This window comes from Caretta caretta, chromosome 19 (genome assembly GCF_965140235.1).
Source record: "Caretta caretta isolate rCarCar2 chromosome 19, rCarCar1.hap1, whole genome shotgun sequence".
Classification (NCBI taxonomy): Eukaryota; Metazoa; Chordata; order Testudines; family Cheloniidae; genus Caretta; species Caretta caretta.
The window spans coordinates 8365217-8389148 of record NC_134224.1 but is presented as its reverse complement, the minus strand read 5'-3'; the positions used below and the strand labels follow the sequence as shown (position 1 = coordinate 8389148).

The window sequence follows — 23932 nt, the reverse complement described above, 5'->3', positions numbered from 1 at the left end:
TTGCCTTTTAAAGTAACAGAGGCAAAGCTGCCAGACCAGAAAAGCCAGCCCCAGATGGGAAATACCAGCAAGGGCTTTCAGGCAGGCAGTTCCTTATCAGAAAACAGGCACTTGGCTCCCCTTCAAAAAGCAGGGAACTTTTCACTCCTTGTGCACCTTTGTACAACACAGTGTGTGAGTGGACTCCCATTCCCTCTTGTGCGTGCACAGCCTCATGTGCTCCGACGGGAATGAAGGCAGGCTGGTAGCTCCTTCCTGGCCGCGTGGCTTATGCTCCCGAAGACAGGAAATTACTTCCCTTCAGAGGTGACTCACCTGGGCTTGGGAAAAATCCCCATCTTACCATCCCAGCTCACAGAAAGTCATTCATGAAGGAGCCTCTGATCTTTTGGGCTGTCTGTTCCCTGATGGGTAAGTACTGGCTTTCATTTCCTTTTGACCAGGGGAACCACAGTCTTCAGTGGTTTTACTGGTGCAGGGGCTGGCTCCCCCAGCAGGGGTGGCTGTTATGTGGCTGCCCTGAAATGAGACCTAAAGCAGGGGTTCTCATCTTTTTCTTTCTGAGGCCTCCACTAACATGCTATAAAAACTCCACAGCCCACCTGTGCCATAAGAACTGGTTTTCTGCACATAAAAGCCTGGGCTGGTTTTAGGGGGTAACAAGCAGGGCAGTTGCCTGAGGCCCCACACCACAGGGGCCCTGGCAAAGCTACATTGCTCAGGCATCAGATTCAACCCCGGGTGGTGGGACTTAGGGTCCTGGGCTTCAGTCCTAGGAGATGGGGCTTCGTCTTTCTGCCCTGGGTCCCAGCAAGCCTAACACTGGCCCTGCTTGGTAGCCCCTCTGAAACCCGCTCGCAGCTCCCCACGGGGCCCCAGGGCCCTGGTTGAGAACCACTGACCTAGAGAGTTTGCTTCTGCTTGGGTTAGTTTTTAAGCTCTCTGCCGGCATTGCTCCAATCTTAGTTGGCTGACCCTGTTTTTGTAGCGCTGCTGTACGGATTAGCAAGGGAAGGACTAGGAGGCCTGATCCAAAGCCTTTCTAAATCACTGAAAGGCTCCCATTGACTTCAATGGGCTTTGGATCAGGCCCTCTCGGAATTAGCAGACCTTGGGGATGGAGGAAGGTGCAATAGGAAACTGGCGGGGGAAGGGAGGTAGAGGGATCATTGGGGTCGGATCATTGGCTGGGTTTCTGCAGGAGGCAGCCCCATAGCTGAGGCCAGTTACCGTCAGCAAATATACCAGGCGAAGAGCTGAGCTTAATGACTAAGGAGCCGCGTCACCCCCTTCAACAGTGGGATCCTCAGGAGAGGGGTCAGGGTGGAGAAGGGTTCAGGTCTCTCTGCACCATGGATCCCCGAGATCTGTTTGAAGTGTGCCCCCGAATCCATGGCAGATGGAGCCATCCACATGCAAAGCCCCTTTCTCCCCCATGTTCTGTTGGGACCCCTCCTGCCAGTGGCTGGGTTCCCCTGGGAATGCTAAGTAGCGGCCACAGAGGGGACAGTGGGACCTATGGCATCTCCCAATTAGGTTAACTCGCTCCGGTGTCTGTGCAGGAATCCAGCAGGTTCTCCGGTACCACGGACCATGGCCAGGCCTCTGCCCCCCTCTCTCCTGTTCCCCCAAGCCCTGCAGAGCCCCTTCCAGGACACATCTGAGCAAAAGGGACTTCTGTGGGGAGCAAGCGGGCTGGGTGTGTGTGGAGATAGCACACAGATGGCATTCGCTCCCGCTCCCACGTGGGAAGAGGAAGACTCAGAGCCACATGCTGACCCCCAGGGGGCGCTCTGGGACAGTAGGGCAAGAGAAAAGGCAGCAGCAACCCTTTTATGCTGAGCAGTGCCAGGAGCAGCATCTTTCCGAGGCTGGCTATGTGAGCACAGGGGCCGCAGAGTCAGCCCTCAGGCCTGGTTCCAGGAGCCCACAGAGGGCATTTCACCCTCGGGCATACTTAGGGACACATCCTGCCCTCTTTCTGCCCCCACCAGTGCCCACATTACTATCCATGTGCACTGCCCTTGTGCCCAGAGGACAGCTGTGCTGGGCCATGCACAGACAGAGGCAGGCATGGCCCCGCCCTGAACAGCTCTCACTCAGAACAGGGACGTCCATCAGGGCAGAATCTGGCTAGCCCGTTTACTTATCGCATGGTACCAGTATGTTTCCTTGTCGCTTCGGCTGCACCTAGTGACTTCTGAAAATGTAGGTCACTGGCTCCAGAGGGACTGCTGGGGCATGCTGTGTAAACACAGCCTCTTTGAGGGTTAGATGCTAAACACAAGAGCCTGGATCAGTTCCCTCGGCTGCATTCCAGACCAGCAGGTGGCACGAATATGTCGCGGGAAAACTTTGCTTTGTGTATTTACATTAGTAAGTGCTCTGAAGGGAGCCCAAAGCCCGAGCGCTGGTCAGTGGCTCACATCAGCGTCTTGCTGGGCTGATTGCCAGGCAGAGCTAGCTCTTTAGACCACATAGAGAAAGGTCAAGTGATTTCCCTGCTCCCCAGAGCCAAGCTCCTGGGCTGAGCCTGGTTAAGCCAGATGTCATGTAGCTGGGGAGTTGTCTTCACCCTGATGCTCCCAGGCCAGAGTCCACTGTCAGGCCCTTCACAATTCCTCTGAGTATTGCTCACTGTACAGTCATCCTGAACCCAACCCAACTAGCTGGCAGACTTCTCTCGGCAGGAGAGATTCATTGCACTCATTCATCCAGGGTTCAGCTAGGTCAGCCAGGAAGTGACACCCCAGACTTTAGCATAATGCTCTTCACTGCCCAGGGAAGAGGCAGAGAGGAAAGCGAGAGGGACAGGAGGTATGGATTGTACCTGGCAAGCTGCCTTTGTTACCCAGAGCAGGGGAATCCTCAGGTGGTATCAAGCCACTAGAGTGGCACTTATTATATTTATTGCAGTAGCATCTAGGGGCCCCCCAACCAAGGAACAGGGCCCCATTGTGCTAGGCACTGTACAGACACATGGCAGAAAGATGGTCCTCGCCCCAAGAGCTTAGTCTCCACCCACCCTCCCCATGGCCAGCGTGGGCATGTCCCAGGGAAAGGAAGTGTGGCCAGCACCCCTTTACATCTCGCTGATTCAGGACTGCCTGAATGACCCTTCGAACTGATGGTGTAAATCGGAGTAGCTTTCAGGGAACCAGCCAGAGGCCTGGACAGCTCGAGGTCTACAGGCATGCAGAGATGGTGTAAAGGCACTGTTGCCCCTCACTACGCCCCACGAGCTGTGCTGAATGCTTGGGGGGTCCAGCTCAGGATCTGACCTGTCGCATGTTGCTGGTTGTGCTAAGTGCACGACTGCAGAATCGCAGGCTGGCTCCAGCAATACTGGCCTCAACCCCAGCCCCAGCCTAAGCTCAGTCCAGATCCAAACACCAGGTCCTCAGCCCCTCTCCAGGTGACTGTAATGGGCATACTCCGTAGTCCTTGATCACTACCATGGAGCTAGCTAGCACCCCCGCAGCTGGCTGAGTGTTGTGGCAAAGCTGGAAACCCTGGTGTTATGATTTGGAAGGTGCCTTTCAATGCTAGCTGCCTCATTCCTCTAGGCTGTTCGATCGCAGAGAGGTCACCGCTTCTGAAACATGCAGCCTTTAGTTCTACAAACTTTGAGAACATCTTCAAGTGGGAAAGCGAAGCAGAGACTCCCCCAGGCACGGTGTATGAAGTCCAGTACAAACGGTATGTGGGCTTTGCCTTCTCCTTGGGGCCCTGCTTGAATGGGTGTCGAGTTCCTGGATTTCAGGGAGAAAAGGGCTGGATCAGGAAAGCAGGCTTAGCTGCCAGTGGCTGCTTCTTTGACTGCCAGGGAAATGACACTGCTTGGAACTGAGCTCAAGGGTCTCGGAGTTAATCTCAGCTGGAGAGTGATTGTCAGTTAAGAAGGAATGAATGGAAACTGAAAGCTCTCCGGCTCAGTGGATAAGGACCCTGGGCTAGCGGTTGGGGTTCTAATCCCTGCTCTGCTACTGACCTACTGTGGGACTGTAGGCTGTTCTGTGCCTCAGTTTCCCTATCTGTGAAATACTGCCCGTCCTTTGGTAAAGTGATTTGAGCTAAACAGATGAGCAAGACTATATAAGAGCTTCAAATGATTGTTCCAGAACCAGTGATGGGTGGAAAACTTTTGGCAAAAACAAAATCAAATGAAAAACAAACTCAGTTCTATGATTATTATTGTTGGTTCATTTTCCAGCCATTTCTAAGCAGCACATATTTTCTGCCCTGCAGAGCCCAGCCTCCGCTCTGTGGGGAGGGAGAGGTTGGGGTTATTTCTTGGTACAGTCATGGGCATTTGAGAGCTGGCTTAGAAACAGGCCACATAACATTTCCCAGACTGTGCCCAGGGGGACTTCAGATAATTGGCCATTAGAATTTTCTTGCAGTCCTCCAGCTGGGCCAGAGTGCGGTGGGGTCTTCTTCTAGGAGAGCTCACAGTTCTGTCACTCTCTAACCCCAGCCCTGCCATCCCTGCCCAAGCCTGCTGTGTGTCAGCAACAGTGATCACGCTGGATTAGCAGTTAGTCAAGAGCCCCAAAAGAAAATGCAGTTTATACAAGGAGGCTCCTGTGTGGATCATCTGGTCCTACAGGCCATGAGGTCCCGGGCTGCATCTGTGGTGGTACATGAGACACATGCAGGACCCAATTATGCAACCCTGTTCTTTTCCTGACCTACACTTACTCATGTGAGCTGCAATGGGACTATAGCTGGGTAAATGCTGCTAAGCATAAAGGCTGCAGTATCAGGCCCAGGGTGAATCCAGCCACTAGCTGGGAGCCCCTGTCCATTGAACATGTCTGCTGTAGGGTCCTGATCACCCAGGGCTTGATCATTGAACTCAGCAAGTCTTTCCATTCGCTTCATTGGGTTTTGGATGGGTTCTCAGCTGGCAAATTTTACAGCGAATTTACACACAATGATTCAGTGGCAGAGTTGGTGATGGAACCCACACTCTCCCCATGCTTTTACCAACGGGCAACACTTTCTCCAAGCAAGACACAGACAGATTCCATAATCAGGCAGGCGCCAGGAGCAGCAGATGAAAGAGTGCAGCCAGTTCATTAACCATTCAGCTCCCAGATGTGTGTTAATTATACTAATTAATGAAAAAGGCTGACTTCAACCCCTGTGCTCTGATGGGTAACTGCTCTAGCTGCCAAGCTACAGGGAGCTTCTGACAGTGCTTAATTTGTGCCAGGGCTTGGCAGGGCTGAGCCCTGGCACATCTAGCCTGGGCAGTTCATAGCCCTGGCACCTCTGGTCTTGCCGCATCAGTTAAGTAAGTAAAAAAATTGCTTGATCCCCAGCACTTCTTTCATTACAAATTAAGCACTGGCATCTGGGATCAGCTTCTCCTTACAATTCCCCTGAGAGGAGGAGAAACAATCTATGCAAGGAGCCTCTTCCAGCAGAGATAAGAACAGCCCATTCCCAGTAGCTCACTCTGCTGCCTGGATTACCATCACCTGGTGGTGGCACAGCTCCTGCCTATGGGCCATGTGGATCCCAGATTAGCTGGGGTCCTGGGCAGGATACACACATATAGTGAGACTGGCTGCTGCGTGGAAGGCTCCATGTATAAGAAAATTCTCCTCTTGGGTCCTGGTTACCAGCCGGCAAACACAGCAGTGGATTCCTGAACCCCTTCCAGAAAAGGCAGAGAGGGCATGTGCTCCTTATATACCTGCCTTATGATCCAAAGCTCAGAATTGGAGTTTCCTCTAGTAAACAGGGTCAAAATGTTCCATGTTGGGTGTCGACATGCACCCAAATCCATATCTAGGAACCTAAATACAGAAAGTAGCTGGGTTCCCACAGGTACTCATTGCACGGTAGAGGGGTGCAAAGCCCTTCTTGAAATCAGGCCTCTGTAAGCGTCCAGATAAAGGATATAAGTATCTAACATTAGGCACCCAGCTCTGCAAATGTCACCTTTAATCTGTTCAAGGTCTTTGTCAGCTGCAGTGAATATGAGTTGTGTGTACTTCCTGGCCCCTTTGTGACACTGATTCTGTTGTTCATGTAAAAAAGCCCCTTTTTCGTAAAGAGATAGGACAAAAATTTACCCGCTCTCTGAAGAAACTCTTATCAGTGGCTGAAAGAAAAGAATCTTTAAACGACCCAGTAATTGTATGTCCCAAATCTGTATATTGAGTCATTTATAGAGGGCTAGAAATCACTTTGGGTCTGGGAGCTATAAGACCTGGGTTCTATTCTGGGATTGACTGCTGATTTTGGGTAAGTCACTTCCCTGCTTTGTGCCTCAGTTTCCCCATCTGTAAAATGGAGGTGTGTAAAATGAAACTTCAGAAGAGCATTCTGAGGCTTAATTCACTCATATTTGCAAAATGCTCTGAGACCCTGCTCTGAAAAGCATACGAGAAGCAGAAAATAGTGGCATTGGTGTTAGTCATTACTTTGATATTGCAGATCTCAAATATTTAGGGAGCACGCGTACGGGTGTGTCTATGAGTGTGTAAAATATATTCTAGCAATCCGACAGGGCAGACTGAGAACAGTCACTTTGTCTTCTCCTAGGTACGGGGACGAAGACTGGCTTCAGAAAAGTGAATGCCAGAACATCACGCAGCCCTTCTGTAACCTCACTCACGAGACGGAAAACTTCAGAGAGCGCTACTATGCTCGAGTGAGGGCTGTAATCCAGAACTGCTGCTCCTCTGACTGGGTCCCTTCACAGAGATTCTACCCCAGAGAAGACAGTAAGGGACATGGCTGGAGTCTGTTAACACCACACCTGAATACTGTAGGCTCAGTCCTGTTCTCATTGATGTCTACTGCGACATGTCCATTGGCTTCAGTGTTGCAGGACAAAGCCCACTATGGGAAGGGGCTTGTGGGTGTTCCCCCTCTGAAAGAGACTGTGATGCCAGACAGGAAGGAGTTCGACTAGGGGGCTTTGGGCTCCTGCTGACATTTTTTGTTCAGAGTGGGTTGGAGGTGGAGGAGGGCTCCTGACCTCCCCTGGAAAGCCAGATATCTCTGAAGGAGCAACTGCCCATGTTAGTGCACTTGTGGGCTCTATTAAGGGATAGCGAGACTCAGCGGGACACTAACAGGGGTATGATGGGAGCCTGTGAGCAGCCACGGACCTAGTCATGGAAGCTGTGAGATTGGAGCTGTGATATTGTGAGCTGTGAGATTGGAGCTGTGATAATCTGTCAGCTTTATGGATACGTAACATAATCCCACCTCCAAATTATCTCTGCCACTGATTGACAGTGTGGCCTTGGACAAGTCCCATAACTTCTTTCTGCCTAATTTTTCCCTCTCTGTAAAATGGGGGTAATATTTACCATGCCTACTTCACAGGGGCATTGTGAGACTTAGGGTATACCTATATCTAAATTCTACAGTGGTGCTTCCATCAACTAGGTGTATCTATACCGGGGCTTAGGTTGGCTAAACTATATCTCTCAGAGGTGTGAATTTTTCACATCCCTGAGTGATGTAGCTAGGTCGACCTAGGTTTTAGGTATAGGCCTCAGTGTTTCCAAAGCTCTTTAACATCCTTGCATGAAACACGCTATCAAAGTGCCATGTAGTATCCTTAACTATTAGAAATTCACCTTTCTTTGGGGTGCATCTCAAGGTGGGATTATTGTGCCCATTCTCTACAGTTTGATTTTTAAGGCTATGTGACCCTGAGGTGCTACAGGTGGTTGCTTTTAACTCACAGCTGATCAAACGCTTTGCCTCCACCTGCAATCTTGTTTGATTTCTTTTGACACTTGCCCTTCAGTTTATTTGAGAATTTAGCATTCACAGTGACTCTTCCACAGCCTGCGATAAGGAATGATTGATGCCACATTTTATAAAGCTCCATAAAAGTTTAATAACTCTAGGCTGTTGGGCATATCGGGCTGAAGGGCACTGTACAATGTCAGAAGCAATAATTATACTCGCTAAACAGATGCTCTAGTAATTTAGCATCTTTCGTCTAGTTAAATGACATTGCCCACTCTCCATCTTCTTAGCTACTATTGGAAAGCCGGAGGTGAAATACGTTCCTAGCATTAGATCCATAAAGTTTTTCATCCAACCCCCCTACACTCCTCTAAGAGATGAGGATGGCTCCCAGCTAACTGTGGAAGACATCTACAGCAGATTTGGTACCATCGATTACCACATGACGCTATTCAGCCAAAAGACGCACCAAGAGGTAACACACCTCCACAGATCCACTAACCGTTGGCTTTCGTAAAACCCAGCCTTTTTTGTCTGAATAAAATGTGGGGCAGGGCAGGGCAGGCATACAAGTGAATTCATACTAGATGGGATTTCTGAAGAACCTGAATTCTGTAAGAATTCTGAAGAAGAGAATTTTCAGTATCTTTGACATTCAGAGAAGCCCAATCCTACAACTGACTAGAAACTGACCAGACTCAAATGGGAACGTGACCTATTTGGGAGCGTTGGTTGGAAAATGGATTTTCAATCTGTCCCATGAAAAATTTCAAGATTTTGAAACTTTTTTCATTCTGAATGGGGTCAAAAAACCAACAATTTCAAATTTTTTCATGAAACATTCATTGTGGGTCAGCTGAAATATTTTGTTTCAATTTTAGCTCTCTTTTTATATGTACATTTCAAAATGAGAAGTTGTTTAAAAATGAAAAATCAAAACTCTTTGTTCCAAAAATGTCAAAACTGGCTCTTTTGACACTTTTGAAAGTTTTTCCTCAATGTTTTCCTAAAAAATTTTTATCAACATCAATGTGATTTTGTGGAAAATATCAGTTTTGTCAAAATATCATTTTGCAATGGAAATATGTTGCAGTGAAAATTATCCAACCAGCTGTACTATCTTCATTGTCTCAGGGAAGTGAAATACAAAAAGGAAACAACCTAATCGTGGAAAACTAATTAGATGTTTTGCTAATCTTGGGGGTTATTAGTAAGAGTCAGGTGAGGATTTTATTTGTAAATGCAAATTTTTTGTTTTTTTTTAAATTGGAGTTGAAGTAATTAAATAATTTAACCTCTTTAAAATACAAATCTCTGCTTTGGGTTTTTTTGTTTTGTTTTGTTTTAACAGTGGGAAAAGAATGAGAACAACAAAGAATTTGAAGTTTCTGACTTGAACCCAGACACTGAATATAATGTCACAATATATCTCAAGCACTTAGAAAAAAGAAGCCAGCCTCGTGTGTTTTCCATTAGTACGTTACCAGGTGAGCCTGCTAAATCTGCACGTCTGAATTAGAGGCCCGTGTAGTTGGAAATAGGAGAGGACGTGGGTGGTGGGTGAAGCTAGCACTGGCCCTGCCCCTTCCACCCAAGGCTCCACCCCTCCGCCCGCTGAAGCTCTGAGCACTCCTCCCCTTTCTCCCTCTCCTCTCCCCGCTGTGGCCAGAGGAGTCCTGTCCCAGCCACGCTGGCTGGCCTGACCCCCAAGCCACCCAGGGCTGCTGGCTGGCCCAAGCCACCCCTGGCCGCCCCAGCCCCTGGCTGCTGGCCTGAGCCCTGAGCTCCAGGCCATCAGCTGGAGCTGAGGCCCCGCTGGCTTTGGGAGACAGGGGGAGTGAGGGCAGGGCCTTGGGGCAGAACGTGGGTGGGGCCTTCAATACCTGCTGCCCATGGGAAGGGAGGTGTCCATGTGACACTCTGTTAAGAGGTGGGTCCATTCCATGAAAAGGTTTGAGAACCACTACATCAGGGAGTACAGTCCAGCAGCATGTTATTCCTCTATTTGAAGTTTCCACTACCCCAAGGCCTTTGTGCAATCAGACACAGCTAACCATGGGGTCCTGGGCATGTTCTGCCTAGGAGAGTCAGTTTGCAATTACACTCAGAGTTATAAGAAGGAGTGGGATCAATTTATTCTCACCAGTCCATTAGGAATGGGGAAAAAAGTGACGATCTCAAGCAGCAATAAGGAGCATGGTGGAAAACAGCTGTTGTGCTTAACGGCACCGTTAAGGCCTAAGAACTGAATGCTGGAGGATGGATTAGATGATCCAGCACATTATTTCCAATCCTATTCTGTGAGGCTAAATTGCATTTTTTTTCCCCACTGAACAGATAACACCTGGCTCCTATACTGTGTTGGGGGAATTACATTTGCTACAGGATCACTGTTTGCTGTGGTATGTTACGCGATCTATAAATACATCAAACAACGCACAGCACGGCCAAAGTCTTTGGTAAGTGTCCTTAAGTCATTACAGGAAATGTTTAATTTGCATGGGAGAATGTGAATCCATTTGAATAGGATCACAGAATTATAGCAATGTAGAGCTGGAAGAGACCTTGACAAGTCAAGTCCAACCCCCAGTGCTTGAGGCAGGACCAAGTAAACCTAGACCATCCCTGATAGGTGTTTGTCTAACCTGTTCTTAAAACCCTTCAATGATGGAGATTCCACAAACTCACTTGGAAGCCTATTCCAGAGCTTAACTACCTGTAGAGTTAGAAAGCTTTTCTTCATATCTAACCTAAATCTCCTTTGCTGCAGATTTAAGCCCATTACTTCTTGTCTTGCCTTCAGTGGACATGGAGAACAGTTGATCACCGTGCTCTCTGTAACAGGCCTTAACATATTTTAAGACTGTTATCAGGTCCTCCCTCTATCTTCTTTTCTCAAGACTAAATATGCCCAGGTTTTTTTTTTTAACCTTTCCTGATAGGTCAGATTTTCCAAACCTTTTATTATTTTTGTTGCTCTCCTCTGGACTCTCTCCAGTTTGTCCAAATTTTTCCTAAAGTGTGGCGCTCAGAACTGGGTACAGTATTCCAGCTGAGGTCTCACCAGTCCTGAGTAGAATGGGACAGTTACCTTCAGTGTCTTCCATACAACATTCCTGTTAATACGCCTCAGAATATTAGTCCTTTTTGCAACTGCATCACATTGTTGAGTCAGATTGAATTTGTGATCCTCTCGAACCCCCAGATCCTTCTCAGCAGAACCACTACCTAGCCATTCCCCATTTTGTAACTGTCCATTTAATTTTACCTTCCTCAATGTGGTACTTTGCACTATCCAAGTTATTGATGAAAATATTTTAACAATACTGGACCCAGATTGACACTCTCCGCTGTCCCAGTTTGACAGCACACCATGTATGACTCCTTTGAGTACCATCTTCCAACTAGTTATGCACCTACAGTATAGTAATTTCATCTAGACTGCATTTCCCTAATTTGCTTATGAGACTGTCATGTGGGACTGTATCAAAAGCCTCACTAAAATCAAGATATATCACATCAAGATATATCACAGCTTTCCCCCATCCACTAGGCCAGTAACCCTGTCAACGAAGGAAATTAGACTGGTTTGGCATGATTTGTTCTTAACAAATCCATGCTGGCTATTCTAACACTATTATCATCCAGGTACTTACAAATTGATTGATTGATAATTTGTTCCAGTATCTTTCCAGGTACTGAAGTTAGGCTGACTGATGTATAATTCACCTGGTCCTCTTTGTTCCCTTTTTTAAAGAGAGGTACTGTGTTTGTCCTTCTCCATTCTTCTGGGACCTCGCCCATCCTCCGGGAGTTCTCAAAGATAATTGCTAGCAGTTCTAAGATTGTTTCAACTTGTTCCTTAAATATCCAAGGATGAATTTCATTAGATCCTATTGACTTGAATACATCCAACTTATCTAAATATTCTTTAACCTGTTCTTTACCTAATTTGGCTTGTGTTCCTTCTGCCTTGTTAGTATTAATTGTGTTGAGTTATCTGGGCACCATTAATTTTATAGTAAAGCATGAAGCAAAATAGGCATTAAACACCTCAGCCTTCTTGATGTCATCAGTTATTAGCTCTCCTTCCTCGCTAAATAGAGGACCTACATTTCCCTTCATCTTTTTCTTGTGCCTAATGTATTTAAAGACCCGCTTCTTATTGCCTTTTATGTCCCTTGGTAGGGTGTAATTCATTTTGTGCCTTAGCCGTTCTGATTTTGTCCCTACATGCTTGTGCTCTTCTTTTGTAACTCCTCCTTAGCTATTCATCCATGTTTCCACTTTTTGTAGGATTCCTTTTTTGATTTTCAGGTCATTAAAGAGCTCCTGATGGATCCATACTGGCCTCTTACTATTCTTCCTGTCTTTCCTTTTCATCAGGATAGCCTGTAGTTGTGCCTTTAATATTATCTCCTTGAGAAACTGCCAGCTGTCCTGAACTACTTTTCCCCTTAGATATTGTTTAAAGTTTGCTTTGAAGTCCCATTGTCCTTGTTCTGCTGCTCTGTTTCTCCTCTCCTTAGAGTCATGAAATCTATCATTTCATGATTCCTTTCACCCACATCGCCTTCCACCTTCAGATGTTCTATCAATTCCTCCCTCTTGGTCAGAATCAAGTCTAATGTAGCTGTCCTTCTGGTTACTTCCTCCATTTTCCGAAATGAAAAGTTCTCCCCTGTACAGTCCAAGACCTTTTTAGAAATGTTGTGTTTTGCCATATTACTTTTTCAGCAGATGTCTGGGTAGTTAAAGTCCCCCATGACTACCAGGTCTTGTGTTTTGGATAGTTCTGTTATTTGTCCTAGAAATGCCTCATCCACCTCCTCTTCCTGATTTGGTGGTCTAGAGTAGACACCTACCATGACTTTACCCCTTTTGTCTTTACCCAGAGACTTTCAACTGATCCAGACCTTCTGGACCTCAGAACGAGTGCATATATTCTTGATGTATCTCCTCCCTTTTTATCCTGCCTTCCCTTCCCCAACAACATACACCCCTCTACACCAATATTCCAGCCATGAGACTTATCCCACCAAAAATAGAATTGGCAGATAACTGTACAGAAGAGGTAATTGTGTGAGGCATGTGTAGCTCTCCTTTGGCAATGCAGCTTGGCCATTCTAGCTCAGCAAAGATTGTTAAGGCGAGTTTCAGAGTACGGCAACACAGGTGATGTCAGGTCTGAAGACTTTGTTAAGAAAGTTAAGGAAGCTGGGTTTATTCTTCTTGGAGAAGGGCTGACTTTGAGGTGATGATCTGCTGGACGGTTTCAAAATTGTGAACCCCAAAAGCAACACTTTTATTATTCTTTACAGTCTAAGTTTTCAAAAGTGACTAGTGATTCTGGGTGCCTCCATTCTTGGGTGCCCAACTGGCAATAACTTAGAGGGACTTGATTTTTAGAAGATGGATGCTCAGCACTTTCTTAAAATCAGACCTCCATTAAGGCACGTCAAGTTGGACACCCAAAAATAGAGGCATCCAAAATCACTCGTCACTTCTGAAAACCTTGGCCTACATGTTTATCCCTCCACTTGAATGGCCATTAACAGTATTGGGAGCTCTGCGTGCTAAGCTAAGGGCAATCCATTTCCATGCAGCAGGGTGTGAGCCAAATACAGCAGAGGGCAAGGAGTTTGTTCCCTCATATACAGAATTGCACAATTGGTCTGGTGCATGAGGAGGGGTGTTTGCCTTCCTTTGAAGGAACACTGGAAGACACAGATCAGCTGGGTCAGTGGATCAGATCCAGTATGGCGGATTGCAAGCTCCTATGCAGAGTTTCCCAAAGGGATTTTGCAATAATATAAAATAAACTTTGAAAACTCACAGCTTCATTGCTACTAACGTTTGTCTTTCTACCACGACAGGACTTCAGAGGGATTTCAGCCTTCCAGCCCCTCATGCTAACAGTGGAGCATATTATAAGCCCCATTAATGATTTATCCAAACCTGTTCCGTACACCCCAGATGTACAGTTAATGCCGATTAACATGCTGCAGCAGACGTCTTTATTCCCTTTGCCAATAACTGCCTATCAACAACAGGCCAATGTGTTGGCATTTCAGCCCATCATTCAGCCAGTCAACCAAGCAAATGGTTTTCCTTCTGCATACACTCCTCAAATAGCCCAGGAAAATCTACCATGCACGCTGAACAAGAAACCTCTGGCCTTGACATATGGAGTGTGCATCGAAAGCCCAAGATGCATCAACAGGAGGAATTCTCAGTCAGACCAGATGCTGCAGGATGTTTCTCCTAAAAGGTTTGTCATTGGCAAACTTAAAACCAAGACACCAGGCGACAGGTACTGTGATGAGAACTACAAGGAGCAGAGGCCGAAGCTGGTAGAGAGAGGATTATGGGAAAGCAGTGACACTGACATGACAGGAGTGGCATTCTCCATGGGGCCAATGCAGCAGTTGATGCTCCAGACAGACTGTGAGGAAGCTAAGCTGCACATGCCCCAGCAGTCACTGTCTCTGCTGCAGGAAGGTGGAAACTACAGACGGCAGATGGCAGGGTTGCTGCCATTGCTGTCCTTGCTGACAGTTGACACAAACTCTGTCTCAGAGGATGGGCATTCTCCGTCATCCTCCTCCCCCTTACTAAAGTCAGTCTGTACCTGTGATGACCTCCCCGGGGAATGCAGCACAGGCCAGTTGATGTCATTAGATTCATTGTCATATCCTGAAAACAAACTGAAGCCTCCGGACTTTCAAACAACAGATGTGTTATCGGCAGCAAGGGAGCCAGGCTGCCTAGAACTAAACACCTTTGTACCCCATGCCTCTGGCTCCATCCAGGACAATGACATGCTTTTGACTATGTTGTTCAGAGACTTGGATTTAAAGGTACAGTGAGAGCATGGCCAGGATGAAAACACACTGATGTGTTACCACAGCATTGAATGATTTTTAAGGGCTGGATTCTGCCAAACTTTACTCACATTAAAGAGTGCCCTACTGGGCACGCGTCCTCACTGAAATAAATGGAACTACTCGCTGAGTAAGGTACTAATCAACATGCATAAGAGTGTTAGAATCTGGCCCTACATTGTCACAGGCATGAGTGCCTTTACGAACTGCACTGCTTCCAGAAAAGCTATGTTATCTTTGCACTTTAATAATACCTAGCTCTTTGATTCTTGGATGTTGTCAAATTCATTACACCTAAAAGTTGGCCTAAGCTCACCTGCCAGATTCAACCCCCATAAAATTTGGGTCAGTTTGGGGCAGGACCCAGATTTCGTAGCTGACGCCTGTTTCTTTTCACCAAAATCTCAGATCTAAACTTTGGGGAAGTTCAGCTCCGGATGAAATCACAGCAAGAAACAAATCTCATTTGGAGAGGATCTCATGAATGGTCATTTCCCAGATGGTAATAGTATTTTTAAGCAGATTTTGTTTAAAGCAAGAAGACTACAGGCTGGGCCTGGAGTCTCATTGCGCATTTGTTGGTTGTGCATCACTGGTCAGCCGGAATCTATCAGAGATTCTGAATAAAGCTGATTGACAGGAGAGTCAGTTTGCAATGTCACCAGAAAAAAAGGGTTAGTTCAAGTTACACTCTTTTCCCTTTGGCTTTTGGCTAAGACAAACTGTAATATCCACTGAATACCTGACTCCTCCTCCTCCCCTGGGCTTATAGGAGGAATAACGGATGTGTCTTTTCCATTTTTAATATCTCTGTCTTAAATGAGGAATGAATAAGGGCGACTAATAAAGAGATGAAGCATCATAACGAAGGCAATAGCTGCCAATTCACTGGCTTGTTTTAAATGTTTCTATTGATGTTTTTAGGTAAATATTTATTTGGAAAAAAAGCTAATTGGATTGGTTCACGTACAATCCAACCCAAGTTCTTTATCACAGTTCCATCATTTCATCATTCAGTGGCTTTTTCCTGTTGTGTTCACTTCCACTTCTGGCAATGGAGCCAGGGAACCTGTTAATAATTTTATAAACTGGAGCGGGTTACAGTAATATGTTACAATTGTATTTCCCCTGTACGTTGCAAACATTTTTCGCGTGAGTCCAGGTTTCATCCCTCATTCTCTGTAGCAAGTGAATTATGACCATTCATTTTCATAGCAAGGCAAGGCCTTCCTTCCTCCAGTACATAAGCTAGCTGCTTATTTTCTACACCCAATAGTTACAGCTCTATACTGCTAAGGAGGCAGCCTGAGTGGTCTAAGTCTCTGCTGGAAACTCTCTGCAACCAGGGGTTCAAATCATGGCAGAGCGAGCTCAACCCTGTGTGCACTTCAGGGAACTAAATGGAGTTCCAGGCAGTGAACCTGCATCTGTGGCGTCAGCACGAGCCATAGTTCTGTCTGCTTTGCGTGGAGGCTCAAAGGGCCCTTGGAACTTTTTGTGGGAGTCATTAGGGATATGCCCCAGTTTCCATAACTAAAAATTTCTTCTCTCCCCACTGATGAGCAGTGTGCCCTGGGCAGGCTGGCCAGCTGGTTCCCTGCACTCCAGAGGTAGCTGGTACTGTATGTTTTATGGCCAACAACTGGTGGCCCTACTCCATTTTTATACATCCCTTGTTCACTCTAAACTCCCATTGGAGTCAATAAGAGTTTGGCCTGAGATAAGGTCTGAGTCAAGTTCTTCAGACTCTGGCCCACTGTCTATACGGTGAGTTGGGATCTTTTGAATTAGAAGTACCTACATACAAGGTTATTTATTCAAATTGATTACTTAGGCCCATGTCCTAACCCATTCACTTCCCAAGGTAGCTAAAGGTAAAATTCTCCAAGTGCACCCATGTGTCCTCAAAATCTATAAACATTCCTATTCCTGAGCCCTATAAGGAAGGCTGTTGAATGAGGCTTGGGAGTGATGGAATAGGGAGCACAAAGTACCCTAAAGCTTTAAAGGCAATGTGGGGCAAGAGAGACACTCCCAGGCTACTATGTGGGGTGGGAAGGTGAGCTGAGAATTTGTCATTTAAAATGTTTGGTGTCGTTCAACACTCTGGAAATGTTACAAGCGCGACGTCCCGTTCTCTGACCCTTTTATTAGCATCTCTGAGTGTGACAGATTTTTCTTCCAACCCAAATGGCCGGAAGTGATTTCTATTGACACCACCCCCACCACCACCGCACCCCCATAAGCAGCAATTACAATCTAGTGATTCGGATTTGTTGCTGGTTCAAGATGAACACGTCAAGCAGTGGGGTCATAGCCACAACCGTCAGGATCCAATTTCACAGGGGCATTTCAATACACCTGCAGCCAGTGCTGGGCAGACAGGGTGAAAACTGACCCTCTCACAGACAGGCTACTACTCAGGGCTTCCATGACAGGGGCCAGTGAGGGCTTTGCTGGGGTGTGACTTGGTATTCAGGGGGGTGGTCCAGATGTTCTCACCCAGTCACATCTCTATGCACAGCCATCTGTGCAAAAATTAACCCCGTTCTTACTCGTAATAGGTAGCACAAAGATGCTCTCAGGAAGTATACAGGCACATAAGGATGTGTATGTGCCTGGTGAGAGATCCATTACACCTGCTTCCAGGCTACTCTTCAGAATTTGGCCCTTTCTTTGGAACCTGCTACTTAAGCCAAACTCCTCTTTCTTACAGTTCTGGTACCGGCTCATCAAATGCTTCCTGAGTGTGAGGTCGAGAGAGAGTCATTTCCCAAGGGAAAGGGGAGTGAAAGCCCCATCATTTGAAACTGGCATGGACAAAGTCCTAGGAGACATACTTAAGGGATCAGTAATATACGGGAGAAGCTTAATTTGGCTAGTATTTGCCGTACAAAGCACATTGCCCAAAGCTTTACAGACTTCAATAAATAAGAGTAGAGGGAAAGAGGATTTAGAGGCAAGGGAGAAAAGGGATGTTTTCAGATTGGCTGAGCTGGGAAGTGGATGAGGCAGCAAGAACGCTGCATTGGCTATGTGAGGGGAGGCTGTATGTATATTTCCTATAATAAAAGTTTCTTATCTCTGATTACTCTGATTCTCTCCTGAGTTGCACTGGGCCATGCACGCAATGGCATATGACAAAGTGCCATCTCTGTAAAAGAATCAGCTAGCTACTCACTCTGCTTCTGGGTTCACGATCCTTACAAAGCCAGAGGCTGCTCCCTGGAATGGAATGTTTGCTTTGCTTTGCAGCTATGGTTCCTTACAGCCTCAAGTGAATTTATGATCATAAGCTTCAGACATGAGCAATAAAGTGAAACCGAATTCCCCTTTGTCCACTGTGCTCTTCAGTGCCGACAGGGCAACGAAACTATCCTTCTTTGTCTTTTTCAATAGTTCAGCATGGTCCCTAAGTGCTTGCTCAGTTTCCACTTGGTTCTTTTATTCCCTGGAGCCAACAGATTTTTTCCCCACTGAACAAGAACCGAGTGCCAATGGAGTCCCCATGCTATTCTCTGAGTGGGGATAGGGAAGCTCAGCAGAGACCAGCTGCAGGATGGAGAAGAGACGGCAGGAGGAGGGCTGGGCCTGTGGTGTACATTCCTTGCCTTAAATGCCATGGGGAGGAGCCACCCTGGGGCCATGTCTACACTACAAAATTACGTCGACTAAACTTACCTCAGCGTGCAACCAGTGCAGTTATTACATCGCAGGTGTGTGCGCGCACTTGGCTCATGGCGGTGGTGCGCGTCCTCACCAGGAGCGCTTGTGTCAAATGCATTGACCGTGTGGGGTATTGTGGGATGGCTCCTGAAAGCCAGCAACAGGCGATGTGAGTAACCCATCAGTGTCTACACTGACACTGCGTCGACCTACTTACAGTGATGGTGACTGTGCGCCGCTCGAGGAGGCGGTGTTACTATCAGCTTACAGAGGCACTTACACAGTGAAGAGACTTCCACAACAAGGTCGACAGGAGGCAGCTTACAGTGCCCTAACCCGGTTGTGTAGACCAGGCCTGGGTCGAGTGTAAGGGACATTAGCAGGGCAGGGGGAGGAAAGCATATACTGTTGTATCTCTTCTGTTGCTAAACAAAATCTGTCTCCAGAGACTTCTCTTCAGCATCTTTTCTCCAGCACTAACCTAAACAGAGGGGGAAATTCCTGTAGAGTAACAATATGAGGCAATCTGCAGCTGGTGCCCCAGATCTGTTTTTTTTCCAGAGGTAAACTGAGCAGCTGCTAACGCACGCAGCGTAGGACACAGGTGGACTTTATTGTCTAAAGCACCAACCAAGTGGGTAATTATTTTGGAAAGGGGAGAAGAGCAAGCTCGGCCTGTGATTTGGAACAGGTGTGGAGGGAAAGTCATTTGAGCGCATGATGCTGTCAGTTTTAAGGGAGAAATGGGATGTTTCTGTAGGAATAAGCAAAGCCCTTCTCTGGGTGGTGTGGGGAGAGTTCAGTTAATGAGCGCGGTGGGGAGATGAGTTATTCAAAACACGGGGAGCAGTTTGACATGTTTTTTCAGCCCAGAGGGAGATGAGGTCAAAGGTTACATTCCATTTGCCTTAGTGTGGTTTTGCAATTTGACTCTAACCCTAGGGCTTAGCCGTGGTTATGCTGGCAACAAGGGAACTGGGAAAAGGAGGGGTCCTGCCTAGCATGAGCTCACATGTAGCGTGGAAGCCACATGTTGGCACAAGGCGTTGTAATAGGCAAATTGCAATTCTGGTGGTGGCGATGAGCGTCTTAAAGGGCCAGATCCTACAATCCTGAGGAAGAGTTCTGTCCTTAGTTCTCACTCTGGCACACATCTCACTGAATTCCACGGGAGTTTTGCCTGAGTAAAGTCCCCAAGATTTGCCCCAGAACGAAGTTGTTGTGTGGTGAAAAAGCTAACATCCCCATCAGTGGTTCATGCTACACGGTCCATAGTGCATGTCAACGATTCAAATGAGAAAAGCCCAGAATTGCCCTACCGGTCTGTGCTGCATCCAGAGGGAAGACTAGGGCGGGGAGACTGGAGAGATAGGATAGCGGTGATTACATGCAAAGGGGAGCAGCAAAGGGAACAAGAAATGGATTGAATGTTTCTTTTACTAGCAGCACCAGCAAAGGTTCTCTCCCTACTCCACCCTGCACCCCAAAAAGTTCTATTTGGGTGGGAAGAAAAATAGCAGTCACAGCCCAGGGAGATGGGGGCAGATGCAACAGCAGACACAACAGTGTTGGGGTGCCTGATGGGCCAGGCTGTCATTAAGGCCAAGTTTTTTAGGAGTTTGTCACTAGAGGTGGGTAGGAACTGGATTTTCCATTTAGTGGGAAGTTCCGCAAGTTCAAGAATTTTTGTTGTTGTCTGAAAACAAAAAGTTCAAAATTTTCCATGTAATGAGATTAAAAAAATAAATAAAACCAACAACTTGATTTCAGGTCAATCGAAACATTTCATTTTGATAAAAACTAAACATTCCATTCCAATTTTCTGATTTTTCTTTTTAATTTTTTTGTTAAATGTTATCTAGAAAACAATGAATTTCATTTGAAGAAGTCCTTTTGTTGTGAAAAATTCCATAGGTGTTGAAATGGAACTTCTGGCATTATTGAAATGCCTCATTTTGTGGGGAGGGAGGGTGTTTAAAATGAAATTTAATTTAAATCAATGCATTTTGGGGAAACATTTGGATGCAAACAGCATTTTTTGTCATAAAACCATTCAGATGAAAAATTTCTGACCCTCTCTACTATTCGCTTGAAGGCACATCACCCACCATGAGTCAGCCCCTGGGTCATCTGGCTCTAGAACTGCTCCTGAGCTAAGTGCTGTCGTCAGGAGCTTGTCTAGCAGTGCGGCAAAGGTGCAGGCTATCAGCCTGTAGAAGACATTTCTATTGTGCTGCCTTTGCTGACACCATTTGGTGCCACTGAGTTGATCTGGACTGTTCTTTCCTTAATGACGCCGTTTGCGCTGGCTCATGAATCCCATGCTTCTGTGACGCCAGCAGAACATTCTCCCCCAGAAAATTACAGCTGCAGATGTTGCAACAGGCCAGCTGCCTGTTAACATGTTGTTTCCAAGGAAAAGGCTGAGTCGGAAGCAGTAACATTCTGTGAAGCCAGCTCCCACACTGGCAACGGCTCCGGCTCAAGCCAGTGATGTGGGCTTCTTTTTTCAGTGTCGTCGCCTGCAGGCTGGGTATCTCATGTCAGCAGCATTCTAGGCGATGCTACTCCGGGAATAATTAAATGCCACCGTGCTGTCATGCTGGCTGGTGTTGTGAAACAAAACCCAAGACGCGGGATCAGCAGGGACAGCACAATGCGGGAGGGCAGGGCATCTCGGCAACAGCTTTTAAAAGAACCCGTTGAGAAATTCAGCCTGTGCACTTTATTTAACAGCCTTTTCCAGTCCCTTTGCTATCTGCTGCAGGTATTTATCCTCACCACACTCTCTGAGGCAGGGATGTGCTATTAGCCCCATTGTCCAAGGGGAACTGAGGCACAGAGAGATTTAGGGCCAGATTTTTAAAGCTATTTAGGTGTTTAGAGTGTCAGATAGGTGCCTAGTGGGAGATCACCCACTGAAAACTCCCACTGAGTTTGGATCAGGCCCTAAGTGACTTGCCTAGGTATAGGAAGCTTGTGGCAGAACTGCGCATGGACTCCAGGTCTCTCAAATCCCAGGCTTGCACCCTGAAACACTGTTTCATCTTTCTTTCCCTGTTGTATCCCTCATGGCAGGGAAGAGACAAGATTGAACTGTAATGCACGTGGGCCTGATCTACTCCCATTGAGGTAAACAGAAAGACACTCTGGATCCAGCCCTATAAAAGGATTCTTGATAGAGATATTCCCAGTCCCCTGCTCTGATCACAGCTTACCCAGGACATGATCATGTACTTTGGGCCCTGAAATACTAAACCAGCAGGAGATACATGCTTGTCTGGTGAGTCACTTTATGAACCGAAGGGGAAGTGTCTTCTCTCTGAAACCATTCTCCTGGGGTGGGAGGGGCGGGGTGGTTACACCTGTCTAATTTTACTGAAGCTGTTGTTATAAAATCCATCATGGAAAAAGCTGTGGTAACGCCCTAATGATTTGAGCCTGCTCTTTTCCATTCCACTGAAGGCCAGCTCCAGATAAACAGCCTGGTTTCAACGTCGCTCCAAAGGCCTTTAAGTCATGCTAGCCAGCTGTTCCTCACTAACTGGAGATCATTTCGCATTTACCTTGGCTTTGGGGGATAAGAGGGTTTAGGCCTCAGAAGACAATAAAAGCTGGAGTTGCCTCGCAACAAAGGCCTCACTTATTCTCAGCCAGATGTCATGGTAGTGACAGATAAGCCTTGTCATGCCAGTTGTCTTAGTGATACCAGCGTGGCAGGTGCTATCTGTAACACTACAAAAAGGCATTACATCTTTAGTTTCTCAGCTATATCTAGGAAGCTGTCACATAGCCACTCCCTGTGCCAGCCACCCTGGGCATAGTTTACAATGGATTGTCACCAATGCAACCTGAAATGTGTCCCTATAGCAGGAGATGAAGCGTTGGGTGCTTCTCTCTTACATGCTCTTTGTTTGTTTAATCTTTTCAAGGGGTCCGTGTGAAGAGAAGAAAAATGGAGACATTTTCGACTCAGTTTTATTTAAGCCGCTGCACCTTGGGAAAGACTAACTAAAACAACATCTGGAAAGCGCCAAACTTCGAGGATGCAGGCCGAGTGAGATGGCCCAGAGGAAAACACTGTGACTTGCCATCTCTGCAGGCCTAGGAGATCCGGTAAAATAGGCTTAATGATCTTAATCCTGGCCTCCCAGTATGGACATGTTTATTCAGAAGGGGCCAAGAGTGTGTTGCTTCAGGGCAGCTCAGATGGGTGCAGTGGGAGAACTATATGAGAGAACTTGCAAGGCATCTGCAACTTGGTGCGGAGCAGGGCTATTCACTTCCGTGGGATCAGAACATTTCTGCTGCTCATGCACGTTTGTGTCTTTGCAAATGAAGAGAGTCAACACGTGACTTCCAGCTGAGCCAAGATCTGAATGGCTGGCACTGGCCTGGCCTCTGAAGAGCACCAGCATTCACTGAGCTTACCTCAAAATGTGAAATACAGAAAGCTCTAGGCTCATGTTAAGAGTCCGAAGAAACCCCTATAACAAATCTCACTTTGAAAGGATCTACTCAAAAGACATGCCCGTAGCTCCGTTCTCTGGATGTACAGTGCACAAGCTCGGCTGGTGAATGCCATGGCAGTACATAGCAGCGCTCCGCCAATTCACAACTCTGGCTGCTTTGAGCAGTGCCACACGGATGCAACTGGATTCAGCTGGGAAGCGCTTGATTGACAATCTGCTCCTGCAGCCCCCTAAGCCAGCCACTCTCAGAGCTGCATCTCTTTTTCTGTAGCAGGATCTGAGACCACAGAACACATCACCAGTCCCTCGCAGGGGTGGCAGCAGTTGGTCCTTATTGAAACTCAGGCCAGACTTTTAAGTAAAATCAATCATTTCTGTTAGATGGCTCTGCTGCTCTGCACAAAACTCTCAGATACCATGGTGACTGGCATTCAATGGATGGAAAGACTGATCCACTTGGATGAGGCAGGCCTCGATTTTCCAGTAACTGTAAAAGTATCAGACAAATGAACTATGTAATATATTCCACAAATGGAGACAGCTGTAAGCCAATCAAAACACAGATCTGCCATCAGCTCCTGATCCAATTAGATTTTCATGCAAATTGGCTGGAACTGGCATTCACTAAAGAGATGTCAAAGTAACTGAGTTTCAGCAGCTGTCCACTAACACATGGGAGATCCAGGAGGGGAGATTAAAGTGTTCTCAATTCATTTTAGAGGCTTTGTGAAATTCTGCCCAATGTAAATCAGCAATGAGTAACGCTATGCTCCCATGCCCTTAGATCTGTCAGCATCTCCCCCCCCCAATACCGTTTTGATAATAGCATTAATCTGCTTGACCTAGAAAAGGTTTTGCAAGTAGCTGCCAGTGCAGCAACCTGTTTAAACATTGTAAAGAAAACCATGGATAGTTTCCCCCATTGTCATTGCAATGCTATGGCACAATGCTATATTTAAGACTCCAGGGTGGGCACATACCCATAGGGCACATTCTTTTGGGAGCAGTCATTCTTAATGTCATCAGCAGGGAAAAGGAAACGGTCCTTTGTCCTTTATCTTTCTTGAGGACAGCCACTCTCTCTGGTGCTTCTCTGGGTGAATCTGGCTTATCTGTAAGTAGGCTACAGTTTATACTAGACTTATAAGACTTTTATAACAACATCAGCTATTGCAAGCGTTCATT

General features: G+C 46.7%; 1 protein-coding gene and 1 long non-coding RNA gene across 2 annotated transcripts in view; one reads left to right on the top strand and one right to left on the bottom strand.

Annotated features, from left to right (window-relative positions):
• The first annotated feature begins 89 nt into the window (after positions 1-89).
• On the top strand, positions 90-15441 carry IL22RA1 (interleukin 22 receptor subunit alpha 1). Its single transcript, XM_048825484.2, has 7 exons — positions 90-411; positions 3567-3699; positions 6559-6740; positions 8016-8200; positions 9077-9212; positions 10063-10184; positions 13602-15441. Exons 1-7 carry the CDS (start codon positions 369-371, stop codon positions 14592-14594), a joined length of 1794 nt encoding a protein of 597 aa, XP_048681441.2. The 5' UTR covers positions 90-368; the 3' UTR covers positions 14595-15441.
• A 4727-nt stretch (positions 15442-20168) lies between these two features.
• Positions 20169-23932, bottom strand: part of LOC125624574 (uncharacterized) — a 76831-nt gene continuing 73067 nt past the window's right edge. Inside the window, exon 3 of the long non-coding RNA XR_012665503.1 lies at positions 20169-23234. This is a non-coding gene — a long non-coding RNA (uncharacterized LOC125624574). The remainder of the gene's footprint in view (positions 23235-23932) is intronic.